Here is a 13,950-nt window from a genome sequence, read left to right on the forward strand (position 1 = left end):
CTACATAGTACAGATTTCAGTGAGTGTACTTGAAGAAAGTCAGAGCTCTTGAGGCTGGTATCTGTTTTCTTAAAATTGGTTACGTATACATAAAAGCCATTCATAATGATCAACCTTTGAGTATCTGAATAGCTCTACAGTTCCAAAAGTTACATTAATTTTTATTAGGAAAATTTTTATATATCCACAGAAGTAGAAAAAAAATAGTACAATCCACTCCCACATACAACCCATCAGTTCTAACAGTTATCAACTAAAATGGGTTTTAACAGAAATATTTCAATCAAAAATTATAATATTTCCAGCTCTATATCAGTGTTTCTGTATTATTTTTTAATCTCATATCATGAGATTGGAATCCTACTTTAACTTTGGCTCCTTAAGTTCCTTTTACTTTTAATTTGGATTAATAGTCAAACACTTATTTTCTATAAACATCAAATTATTTTTAGGACATGCTTTTAGGTCACAAAATCAAAGGAAAAATGCATGGCTTTGTAACTTTTTTAAGGAAAAGAGTTAAATACGTTGGGTAGAATGTATTTTGTTCTTTGTTTTTAAGGTTTGGCTTGAGCAACAAGTTTGATACTGAATTTCCCTCAGTTCTAACAGGGAAGGTAAGTGAGAGTTTGCATTGGACTTTTCAATTCTAAAAGCATTGGTTTTTGGCTGAATTAGTGTTATGACAGGTGATTTGATGCACTGTGATGAAGTCTAATAGTAAGAGGCCAGGATAATTTTAGGCTGTATCATTAGTGACTGAAAACTATCTCCGTGGCTAGCCTATGACCAGTTATTTTATTCATTGTCCAATAATGCCAGCTATCATTTACTTATCTATTCAGTTTTTCCAGTTTTGCCTTTTTTTCTCAGCACTGGTAGCTATAATTGTTTTAATTTAGGTCAGTAATTTCCAATGATTTTAGAGTTAACAAAATTATTGTTCAACTTTGTATCACTCTGTGAATTTTAAAGTATCCTGAGATATGATTTGTTATATCAGTACATTAAAAAAATCAAAATTTTCTGCCTTTTAGACAGTTTGAGTTTCTATAATTAGACTCACTGCAATAAATTGTTACTACCTTTTTGTTTCCTGGTTCCTGTACACTCAGTAGTATCTTCTAGCATTGAGGTTCAATCTTCAGAGACCTTCTAGGATTCAAAAGTGTTTGGAAAATCCTCTTACAACAGTAATGCTAACTTCTAAGCCCAAAGGAAAAGGCTCCTATACAAAAGAGAATATATGAAATGCCTAGTGTATTGTCAGGTACTTATTAGTTTCACAGTGTAAGTTTGTGATTGTTACTGACAATTCTTCATGAGTATGTCCTAGTTTCACCCTGATTGTTTTTCCAGTTTTCTCTACTCACCATCTTTCCATTTTAATTGCTTTTGCTACTTTAACCTTGTTCTTCTGAGTAATTGTTTGTTCCCAGACCCACCAATAATTTGTTCTCTCTCCTGATTTATAATGTCAAATCATTCCATACAATAATAAACAAGTAGTGATAGATAGTCCCTGGCTAAGTGAACATTAGAAAATATGTGGCCATTTATCTTTTTAGGTTACAAAGAGCCCTTTGGTTTGAGATTTTGACCTCATTTTCTAGTATGTTCTACCTTCCTGTCCTGATCGTATAGAATAATTCACCAATTTAAGCAGCAATTCAGATTTAGATTTGTTTTAGATAAATTTTTTTCCAAGGAAAAATAGCTATGGGAAAAAATCTCTTGAATAATAATTTGTTTGTAGAAGGATGGCAAATTCAATATTAAAATTAAAGACAATGTGAATAAAGATATCTCCAATGGAAAACTTGTTCTTTATATTTCCCTTATTGCTGTCAAATATGTTGTCTGGGCAGTTGCATCCAGTTTTACTATTGGTTTAGTTAGAAAGAGTTTGAATTACAATTCCAAGTAATTCTAAAAACTGAATAATCGAAAAAGTCAGAGAGTAGAGTTTCCAGGTATAAGACTTATCCATCTTTCCATCTTTGAAATTGGCCAGTTTTATGTGCTCAAGGAATCTTCAGAATATTTCTTCATCTTTCCAAGTCTTTTAAAAACTGAAATTCCACCAGCACAAAGAATAGTACAGGTCTTTAAACTAGGGAAGTAGGAATATTGGACTTCCCTGGTGGCTCATCGATAAAGAATCTGCCTGCAATGTGGGAGACCTGGATTCAATCCCTGGGTCTGGAAGATCCCCTGGAGGAGGGCATGGCAACCCACTCTAGTACTCTTGCCTAGCAAATCCCATGGACAGAGGAGCCTGGCAAGCTGAAGTCCATAGGGTCGCACAGAGTCAGACAACTAAGCAGCAGCAGCTAGAATATTAAGCTGGATATGAGCTGTTCTTAAAGACATCCATTCTTTTCAGGTGACCATTTTTGTAACACATAATGACTGGATATTTATTCTAGTGTACATTATTTAAATGCACAAAATTTCTCATGTTGAATGAGGCATAAATGTTACAGTGATCCTAGTTTAGTGTTTGATGATGGAAAACACTAAAGGAATTCTGAAAGTCTGATTTTGAAAAGTCATGTGGTGGCTTTGTTTTCTCTTTATTTTCTCTTTCATGAGATTATTTTTCTCCAGTAGGCACTATTTCAGGTGTAAAGGTTATTTTGGATTGTCAAAATGCATCTCTGATAACTATGAAGAAGAAGCAGAAAAAATAATTTACATGTTTCAGAAAAAAGCTAAAGAAAAAAGGTTTGAATTCCAGACTGAGCAGCAGTGTAAATATATTTCACAATGAATAAATGCATAGCTAAAATAGAAAATTAAATCTGCATTTTATAAAACCAGTATTCTAGCATGAATGGAATTCTTAAATAGCTTTTATGCCTAAAGTAAGCAAAATTGCAGGGTGAATTCCAAAAATCTCAAAAGCCATTTTGTTAAGCTCTATGGCTTAGTATTAATTTTGTACTTCTTATGTGTTAGTGCTTTTAATATAAATAAAAAGATAATCTTTTACATTAAATTAAGCAAAGATTGTTTCCATCTTTCACTAAAGATAAGTCCTGTCATGATAGGATGTATGGAACAGATGTTTACATACAAATTTTGGTGACCAGAAAATGAAAGAACCACAGAATTTCAGAAAAGAAATAAAAGCTTCCAGCCCTCAGCTTGAAACAGTTAAATGGTGTTACAAGGAAATTAGTGTGCAGTGTTGGGAATTGTAAACCATAAAATTACTATTGTGATCCAGTATGACAAGTGATTGATGGGGTTGTGTTCCCCATGACTGAAGGAGGCAAATCAGTCCTGCTGGGTTTTGCTTAGATTTTCTTCTGTTTGCAAAGTCTCTTGCATCCTGTTATAAAATATTATGACCCTTTCCCCTACTTTCATGATGTGACTTTCTTTTTTCTAAGAAAGTCAAGAGGAATTAAATGTTTCTTTACAACCTGCCATTCAGCTACAAAGTAAAAGGCTTCCATCTAACCTTCATTACTAGTGATACTCAAATTATATGGAAGTAAATGAGTAAAATGTTATTAACTCTGATTCCACACAGTTAACTAAACATTTCTTTCACATTGTTTAAAATTGGGAGTTAACCAATTCTCATTTCCTATGCCTTTATTTCTGTTTTATGACTTTTACTGTTATTCAAATACAGATTTTTTTTTCAAAGACAATTCTGGCTTCCTTTTAAAGTGAAAATGCAGATTTTAATTTATTGTGTGAAATTCTAGTAAAAGTTTTATTTTCAGTATGTTTCTGTTATGACTTCAAAAAAATTGAATTGTCATTTTTAGAAATTTGAATGTTTTAATTTGTCCATAGTGAAAGAGTACAAGCTATGAATATTATGTATTAAATGTGGAAAATACTGGTGGGGAAGAAGGAAACTCGTCACATTTTAGAAATGGTTTTATTAATTCACTTCCAGAAGCATGTAATGAAAGATAAATCTTATAACAAATTTTACATACCTTGGCATGCAATTTATTTCATTCACAGTGTTTTAAACAAAAATCAAGTTTTACTTTTTGGATTGATTCTTTTCTGGCTTTTAGCCTCATTCTTTACTTTTTTTCTTCTGTGCTAACACACTTTTAAATAAAAGTTATATATAGAAATTTTACTTTTTAAACAAAATTTAAATTCTAATTATAGGTACTTAAATTTGTAAATAGACAGATTTAATATGAGTATATCAAAATTTGCCATATTTTAAAAGTGTATTAGTTTTTCTAGATACACAATTTAAAGAAAATTGATAATGTTATATTACAGATTTGAGCTAAATATATAAATACATTTTCCTTTAACTTCCATTTGGTTGCTCACAGGTTCATTAGGAAAAAAAGAAGCTGAATATCACTGTTTAAGAGGTAAATGAAGAAAGCAACTTAGTACCTAGATTTTAAAAAAGAACATTTTTTTTCTCTAAAGACTTGAAAACCATTAAATTTGCATTCAAAATGTAGCAGATTATCCTTTTGTGTAGAATAGAATGTGTAGGAAACCTGTGGAGTTTAACACTGTTAAGTTATCTGATCCAAACCTTCAGTTGGTACTCCATGCAAAAAAAAAGTCTTGCTTTTTTTCTCCAGATCTAATTAGAGATATGATTCACTGACTTCCTTTTTCAAAGCATTCTAGTCAGGAGGTTCTTTCTAAGGTATAACTTCTATTCCCCATGAGGTATATAATAGAAAAATTATTTTTCTCATTTTACAGATGGGAGACTAAAGCTCACAAAAATTAAATGAACTTACCTAGAATTTTTTATAACTAATAAGAAACTAGAATCTAGATCTTGATTTATTGTCTTAATGTGCTTAGCCTGTTGGTGTTTTCTGTTTCCAGTTGTCAGCCATAGTTCCCTGAATTTATTTTCATATTTACTCTAGAAATTTAGTTATTTATTTGGAATTCTTTTTACTTGGTGATTGTCTTTAGGTCGTATTGGAGAATAAAATAAATTTATTTTCCTGTTGTAAATACAATTTTGAGTCTTACAGTTTCACAACTTGTTAACATATTAGGAAAAAAAATTTACAGGTTAAGCAAGTAACATTATTAGGTAGCATGAACAATTCTAATAAAGCTAATATAATTACTTAATGTTTTAATCATGATGGTACTGTGGTCGTGTATCTTTCTAACGTCCATTAATCAATATGTATTATAATACTGAGTCTAAGACTTGTCTATTAAAAGACAAAAATGTAATAATTTGATTCCTGTAGAACAGTTTTTACTTAGAAGAGTTGTGGAGCTCTATATTTTTGATGCCAAACGTGCTAATGGGTTTTTTATTTTACAGCAACTTATTTTTTCTAACAATTTCGTAATTTTTGCCTGCATAGCCAGATGGTGGAATTTTTTCTTATAGATTTTACAGTGTGACAGTTTTCTAAATGAAAGGGAATCATTTTTGTGATCTAGAAATGTGATTTCACTGAAAGTAGAGTATTTTTAGTATACCTTTGAATTGTATAACCTTCAAGCAGAATTTTGGGTATAAATCTAATTATGCTTGTCACGATCGTGGCTTTGAACTGACTTTGTCGTTGTTTACAGAGAACCATAAGCATCCACTTCCAGGAATGGAGGTAGTAATTAAAAATATTAAATTTCTATATTTAAGGATCTCTCAACTTCTAAAAATTTACAGCAGTTTTGAATCCCTTTTATGCTAATACTGAGTGTTTTTTGAATGTGATCATTTCTCACTGTCTTTTGTTAATGTACCTTTTGCCTACAAACAATGGCAAGTGTTTAAGTTGTTATGTTGCAAATTTACCAGGGAGAAAAGATTTGAGAGTTGCCTTTTTAAAAGTAATCCAGGAATATTGCCAAGGTCTAAATTTAATTCTATTTCCTCTAGTAGTATTTAGGTTTTATTGTTATATTATGCTTCTAGTCTTATTCAACCTTTAGTCAGAGTGACTGGAGACTATAAATAATATTGCCTTAATAATGAGAATAGCTGGTAAGAAAACTGTGTTACGGTATCCTTTACTACGAATTTTACTGTTGTCATTTTATTATTGGTAATTTCAGAAGATTGTTTTCAAACATCAGAATAAATTCTGTAAGCATGAAATTATATTGTTTTGCTTTCTAATGTCATCCAAGAGCATGTAATACCTATTTATAGGGAAAGATAGGAAATAAATATGTGTAATTCCTTAGAGTGTTTGTAATAAGACAAATATTTTATTTAGGTTTAGAGATAAATAGTAGAAAGCTGCCCTCAAAGTGTTAAAGATTGTGCCCTTGTTGTAGGTGGCCCCAGAAGAATTTAAGACCAGCATTGGCCGTGTGAATGCATGTTTGAAAAAGGCTCTCCCAGTCAATGTGAAATGGTTGCTCTGTGGTTGTCTCTGCTGCTGTTGCACATTGGGTTGCAGCCTGTGGCCCGTTATTTGTCTCAACAAAAGAGTGAGTAACCATTTTATTGTGTAATAATAATGAGCTAATATTTATTGACCACTTGCTGTGTGCCAAGTACTTTACGGGGTTTAATTCTCCTAGCAATGCTGTCCTCATTCTAGATATAAAGAAACTCAGGGCCAGTGATATTAAGCCATTTGTCCAATCTTTATCAACATTTTATTACTTAATATGGGTTCCAGTCATTATTTTAAATTAGTACAAAGTAAGTGGAGTACTTGCCGGAGAAGGCAGTGGCAACCCACTCCAGTACTCTTGCCTGGAAAATCCCATGGACGGAGAAAGCTGGTAGGCTCCAGTCCATGGGGTCGCTAGGAGCCAGACACGACTGAGTGACTTGACTTTCACTTTTCACTTTCATGCATTGGAGAAGGAAATGGCAACCCACTCCAGTGTTCTTGCTTGAAGAATCCCAGGGATGGCAGAGCCTGGTGGGCTGCCGTCTGTGGGGTCGCACAGAGTCAGACACGACTGAAGCGACTTAGCAGCAGAAGCAGCAAGTAGAGTACTTAAGTAAATGTAACTTGGCTACTTATTCTTTTTACAAAACCTGAAGTTATGATTTAAAGTTATTTCCAAGTCATAAGTGTATGGGAGAGTTGTTTCTTGATCTGAAGAAGTGAAAGTAATCTACAAAGTTGGTGAGGGAAAACTTGGTTAGTTTTGAACATGTTGAAACAACATTCTGGCATGACATTACTCGTTGTGTCATAGATTTAAGACTACTATCTTAATCTCATTTTCTTTAAAATTTTATTTTGATCTTCAGAATGATATTTTCCCCACTGGGAAGATATCTTTAAACTTTTTAATTCAAGTCAATGAGGAAAATTAATTCATTTACCTCCAATTCTTTTCCCTGTACAACACTGATGATTCACTTAAACTTCTAAATAATAACCATATTCAAATTCACAACACCTTAATGGGGTATAATTAATGGTGCACTTGTTTCATAAAAACCAGAAAGATTCCCACCAAGTACTCATTATATTTTCCTCTCCATCTTTCTCCTGCCCTTCTTAATGTCTGCTTCAAAAAATAAAATATTGCCACCCCTATCATTTTTTGAATGGAAAATTGGACATTTTATTAATCCTTTAGTCACTCCCAGTAAGTCAGAGCTTTATTTTAAATAGAGCTTAGTTTATTGTTGTCAAAGCATGAACAGTGTTCTCAAATGGCTTTCTGTAAGTTAAATCAATTATGGGATTTTTTTTTCATCACACAGATACAGCCAAATTCAGTTACTTTAAGAACAGATTTTTTTATTTTAATATTATCCAGGATCTTTTTTTCTGATGACCTGTTTACATAGTTGCGTGTTTATTAACACTACCACAAGGCCTGAAATAGAAGCAGTTTATTCAGTCATGTGATTTTACTATGAGCACTACTGATTTGACATTAAAACTAATGCTATGATTTCTCCCTACCCCCACTATGGTTAATTAAGTATTCATATTGAAATTAAGGTATCAGTATATTCTTAGATCACTGATCTGTCAGTTTTTAAAAGTCTATTAAGTACAGATATGCAGACTGTTGTCCTGTGGGCTAAATCCAGTCCACTCTATTCTTTAAACATTTAAATCAATTGCTAGCATTTAAAAATTAGAATATTAAAATAAAATTTGAAATAGCCAGTGTCTCTTGTAAAATCTAAAAACCTGGCAATATGGGACCCACATGTCTACATTTCAGCAGTTGGCCCTTGCTGAGTGGTGGCTGCTTCCCTTAAATAGGACATGTGGTCTCTGATTCACCACAGAACTACCCAGCATTTACATTATCTGCCTCGCTCTGTACACTTTATCGTTATGACCCTCAATGTTGTACATACTAACTTGTTAACACACTAGACAATGAAGCACCAAGCATGTTCTAGTAACTTTGTACAAGACACTGTCCTTTCTGGAGCCTCAACTTCTTCACCTATAAAATCCAGATAGTATTACTTACTTTAAGGTGGTTGTGATGATGAAGAGATTTAAGGTACCTCACTGCTTTTTTTGTCTACATGGAGAAATAAAAAATAAAATGCAACAATTTAAGAGTGGCTCTAGCCTTTCTAATGAGGAATCCAGCTTCATGAAAGTCATGTCTGTGTTTATCCACAAAATAAAATGGAAATAATATGATTAATCTGCCCTGTGTCAAAGGTCATTGCTGTATAAATGAATGATTATAAAATGTTTCCAAGAAAGAACTATGTAAACAGTCTGTCTTGTGAACTTTTTTTGCCAGTATACATCATGGTCATTTTTCTAGCAAATTAGTTGAAAGAAAAGAAATACAAACCAGAATACCCTGAGCTGCTCCTAGTCTCTCTTGGCTCTGATAGGATTCTATGGCTACATGATATATGAAATGAAGGTTTTCACTTAACCATTCTTATATTTACCACAGTGATATTACATCAATTTTCAGGCTGAAGCATACTACCATCCTTAAATTTGAAATTACTTTTAACATTTACCTTTGTTTTTGCTATAATATTTGCTAAATTGAGAGGGATGTTCAGAGGGAAGGGACTTACAACATGAACCAATAATGTTGTTTTCCTTATGATTTCTAATTTAATTCCATTGTTATTAGAAAAGATACTTTGTATGATTTTAATCTTTTTAAATTTATTGAGGCTTATCTAGTGGCATAACATATAGCCTATCCTGGAGAATACTTCATGTACACTCAAGAAGAAAATTGTATTGTTGTGGGGTGGAAGGATCTATATATGCCTGTTAGATCTAGTTGTTTCACAGTGTTGTTCAAGTCCTGCCTTTCATTATTGATCTTCTGCATACTTGTTCTATCCATTATTGAAAGTGGGGTATTGAAGTCCTAGCTACTATTGTAGAATTGTCTGTTTCTCCCTTCAGTTCTGTCAGTTCTTGCTTCATGTATTTTGCAGATCTGTTGATAGTTGTATATATGTTTATAATTGTCATTTCCTCCTGAAAGATTTTATTTTCATCACTATATATTGTTATGGAATTTTGTTCCCTCAAAAGTTGTATGTTGCAGCCCTCCCCTTTAATCTGATGGTATTTAGAGGTGGTTGGTATTTTGACCCTTGGAAGGTAATTAGATTTAGATAAAGTCATGAACATGGGGTCCTCATGGTGTATTAATGCTATTATAAGAAAAGATCAGAGAGCTGTTCTCTCTCTACTGTGTGAGGATACAGCAAAAAGGAAGTTGTCCATAAGCTAGGAAGAGTGCTCCCATAAGAACTCAACCAACCATGCTGATACTCTGATCTAAGACTTCCCATACTTTAGAGCTATTGTTTAACCCACCTAGAATATGGTCTTTTGTCATAGTAGCCTGAGTATATTAAGACATATACTGAGCATCTTTTTCTCTTGTAACTTTCCTTTAGTTGAAATCTATTTTGCCCAGTACTATCTACCCCAGCCTTTTTTTTTTTTTTTTTTTTTGGTTACTATTTATAGTGGAAAGTCTTTATCTGTCCTCTCACTTTCAACCTACTTGTGTCTTGAATCTAAACTGAGTTTCCTGTAGACTCATGGATCATATTTTTATATTCATGCTGCAGATCTCTCCCTTTTAATTGAGAGTTTAATCTATTTGCATTTAGAGTCATTAACGATAATGTATTAGTTTGCCAGGGCTGCCTTAATAAAGTACCACAGACTAGGTGGTTTAAACAACAGAAATGCATTTTCTCACAGTTCCAGGGCTCTAAGTCTGAAGTCAAGATTTTTGGAAAGCTGATGCTTTTTTTTTTTCTTCCTGAATCTTCTCTCCTTGGCTTATAGATGGATGTTTTTCTCCCTAGGTCTTCATGTGCCTTCACCTGGTTCCCTCTATACATGTCTGTGTCCTATATCTCTTTTTATAAGGACACTAGTCATATTGCAATTGTGAGGTAGTTTTAGCATTCTTTGAGATTCCCTTTCTTTGGGATTGGAATGAAAACTGACCTTTTCCAGTCCTGTGGCCATTGCTGAGTTTTCCAAATTTGCTGACATATTGAGTTCAGCACTCACTCAACCCCCAATTTTCCCTGTTATTAACATCTTGCTCTATTGAAGTACAGTTGTTAAAACTAATGAGCCAGTATTGACACATTATTATTACTAACTAAAGTCCATAGTTTACATAAGAGTTCACTCTTCATGTTGTACATTCCATGGGTTTTGACGATGTATAATGATATGTACCCATCATGTATACCAATATACTTTGGTATGTTAATCTTGTATCCTGCATCCTTTCTATAATTGAATATTAATTCAAGGAGTTTTGTTGATTTTTCAGGTTTTCTACATAGACAATCATGTCATCTATGAAGTAAGATAATTTTTATTTCTTCTTTCTCAATATGTATACCTTTTTTCTTATCTTATTGCATTACCTAGGGCTTCTAGAATGATATTGAAAAGCAGTGGTAAGAAGGAATATCCTTGCCTTGTTCCTGATCTTAGTAGGAAAGCTTTGAGTTTCTTACCATCAAGTATGATATTAACTGTAGGTTTTTTGGTAAGATGTTCTTTATCAACTTGAAGGTTCCTCTCTTCCTAGTTTGCCAAGAATTTTCATCATAAATGAGTGTTGTATTTTGTCAAATATTTTTTCTGCCTCTGTTGATGTGATTATGTGATTTTTCTTTTTTAATCTGTTGATAGGATGGCTTACATATTAATTGATCTTTGAATGGTGAACGAGATTTGCATATGTGAGATAAACCCATTTATTGTAGTGTATATTGTTGTATTTCTTTGCTAATGTTTTGTACAGGTTTTTGCATCTATGTTCATGAGAAATATTGGGTCTGCAGTTTTCTTTTCATATAATACCTTTGTCTAGTTCTGTAATACTGGCCTCGTAGAATGAATTAAGAAATATTCTCTCTGCTTCTGTTTTATGGAAGAGATTTTAGAGTGCCACGTCCAGCACAACAGGTGAGAAAGTCCTGAAACGGGGTTGAGCACGTAATGAAAAGATAGACACATATAATTTGGCAAGCAAGGAGTCGGGCCCTCCTGCTCTCCATGGCAGGAAGACAAAATGGTTCCTTTCAGCCTGCACTTTTATTGGCAGAAGTCACATGAGCTCATTAGGGAATAGCTATACTGGGGAGTTTGATTAGCACAGGCTCTGCTGTTGATCAGGAATATCTTGTTTTGTTTCCATGGAGATGGATGCAGGGGTAGGCACTGAAGTGGAGCAGAGAGCAGGTCCCACCCCAAGAATGTCTGTTCAGCATGCTTACTAGGACAAATCACAAGGGTGCAGTTTGCCACACCCTCGAGTCTGGTCTCTGCTCTGCCAGGCTGCAACAGTAGAGCACTGGTATTTCTTCCTTAAATGTTTGAACCCCTCTGGGCATGATGTTCTCTATTTGGGGAGGTTATTAATTATTGACTCGGTTTCTTTAATAGACATAAGCCTATCAAGATTTTCTATTTCTCCTTACATGGTCTTTAGTAGACAGTGTCTTTCACATAATCAGCCCTTTTCATCTAGCTTATCAGACTCATAGGCATAGATATGTTAATAATGTTCCTATATTTTCCTTCTAATGTCCATGGCTTCAGTAGTGATAACTGATATTTTGTTTCTGAAACTTTGTAACATTTTTGTCTCCTTTCTTTTTTTTGTAGTTAACCTGCCTAGACACATATTAATTTTACTCCTTTTTCAAAGAGCCAGTTATTTATTTGTTGACTTTTCTCTATTGAAATCCTATTATTAGTTTCATTGATTTTTACTCTAATTTTTGTTTCTTTTCTTCTTACTTTAGTTTGCTATTTTTTCCCCTAAGGTACAAGCATATAGGGTTGATTCAAGGTATTTCTTCTTTCCTAATATATACATTCAGTGCTACTGCTTTTACTGCATCCCACAAATTTTGATAAGTTTTGTTTTCACTTATATTTAGTTCAAAATATTTTAAAATTTCTCTTGAGATTTCTTCTTAGACATGTGTTACTTAGAAGTGTGCTGTTTAATCTCCAAGTGTTTGTGGATTTTCCACTATTTTTCTATTGTGATCTGAGAGGATATATTCTATGGTTTCTGTTCTTTTGAAATCTCTAAAGATGTGTTTTATGACCCACAATGTGGTCTCTCTTGGTATAAGTTCCACCTCAGCTTGAGAATAATCTATATCACTTGCTGTTGTTAGATGAAGGAGTCTGTAGATGTCAAATATATCCAGTTCACCTCTGTCCTTACCAACTTTATGCCTACTTGATCTGTTTCTGATAGAGGGCTATTGAAGTTGCCAGCTATAATAGGGGACTCCTCTGTTTCTCCTTGCAGTTCTATCAGTGTTTTGCCTCACGTAGTTTGATGGTCTTTTTTAGGTATCACTTCAGTCACTCAGTCATGTCCGACTCTTTACAACCCCATAGACTGCAGCAACCAGGACTCCCTGTCCATCACCAACTCCCGGAGTTTACTCAAACTCATGCCCTTTGAGTCAGTGATGTCATCTGACCATCTCATCCTCTGTCGTCCCCTTCTCCTCCTGCCTTCAATCTTTCCCAGCATTAGGGTCTTTTCAAATGAGTCAGTACTTCACATCAGCTGGCCAAAGTATTGGAGTTTCAGCTTCAACATCAGTCCTTCCAATGAATATTCAGGACTGATTTCCTTTAGGATGGGCTGGTTGGATCTCCTTGCAGTCCAAGGGACTCTCAAGACTGTTCTCCAACACCACAGTTCAAAAGCATCAATTCTTTGGTGCTCAGCTTTCTCTATAGTCCAACTCTCACATCCATACATGACCACTGGAAAAACCATAGCCTTGAATAGACGGCAAAATAATGTCTCTACTTTTTAATATGCTGTCTAGGTTGATCATAACTTTTCTTCCAAAGAGTAAGCATCTTTTAACTTCGTGGCTGCAGTCATCATCTGCAGTGATTTTGGAGCCCCAAAAAATAAAGTCTACCACTGTTTCCACTGTTTCCCCATCTATTTGCCATGAAGTGATGGGACCAGATACCATGATCTTAGTTTTCTGAATGTTGAGCTTTAAGCCAACTTTTTCACCCTCCTCTTTCATTTTCATCAAGAGGTTCTTTAGTTCTTCTTCACTTTCTGCCATAAGGGTGGTGTCATCTGCATATCTGAGGTTATTGATATTTCTCCTGGCAATCTTGATTCCAGCTTGTACTTCATCCAGCCCAGCGTTTCTCATGATGTACTCTGAATATAAGTTAAATAAGCAGGGTGACAATATACAGCCTTGATGTACTCCTTTTCCTATTTGGAACCAGTCTGTTGTTCCATGTCCAGTTCTAACTGTTGCTACCTGACCTGCGTACTGATTTCTCAAGAGGCAGGTCAGGTGGTCTGATATACCCATGTCTTCCAGAATTTCTCACAGCTTATTGTGATCCACATAGTCAAAGGCTTTGGCATAGTCAATAAAGCAGAAATAGATATTTTTCTGGAACGCTCTTGCTTTTTCAGTGATCCAGCAGATGTTGGCAATTTGATCTCTGGTTCCTCTGCCTTTTCTAAATCCAGCTTAAG

At 34.1% G+C, this 13,950-nt stretch overlaps 2 protein-coding genes across 3 annotated transcripts in view; both read left to right on the forward strand.

Moving 5' to 3' along the window:
* The window catches only part of PIN4 (peptidylprolyl cis/trans isomerase, NIMA-interacting 4), a 1,195,450-nt gene that overhangs the window by 1,139,246 nt on the left and 42,254 nt on the right, over positions 1 to 13,950 (forward strand). The window lies entirely within an intron of this gene.
* CHIC1 (cysteine rich hydrophobic domain 1) overlaps positions 1 to 13,950 on the forward strand; it is a 37,345-nt gene that overhangs the window by 12,209 nt on the left and 11,186 nt on the right. For both annotated transcript variants that reach the window (XM_065915764.1, XM_065915763.1), the window contains exons 2-3: positions 563 to 617; positions 6,268 to 6,423. In XM_065915764.1, the coding sequence (XP_065771836.1) occupies positions 563 to 617; positions 6,268 to 6,423 (211 nt within the window). The remainder of the gene's footprint in view (positions 1 to 562; positions 618 to 6,267; positions 6,424 to 13,950) is intronic.

The sequence above is a fragment of the Muntiacus reevesi genome, chromosome X, assembly GCF_963930625.1.
Source record: "Muntiacus reevesi chromosome X, mMunRee1.1, whole genome shotgun sequence".
Lineage (NCBI taxonomy): Eukaryota > Metazoa > Chordata > Mammalia > Artiodactyla > Cervidae > Muntiacus > Muntiacus reevesi.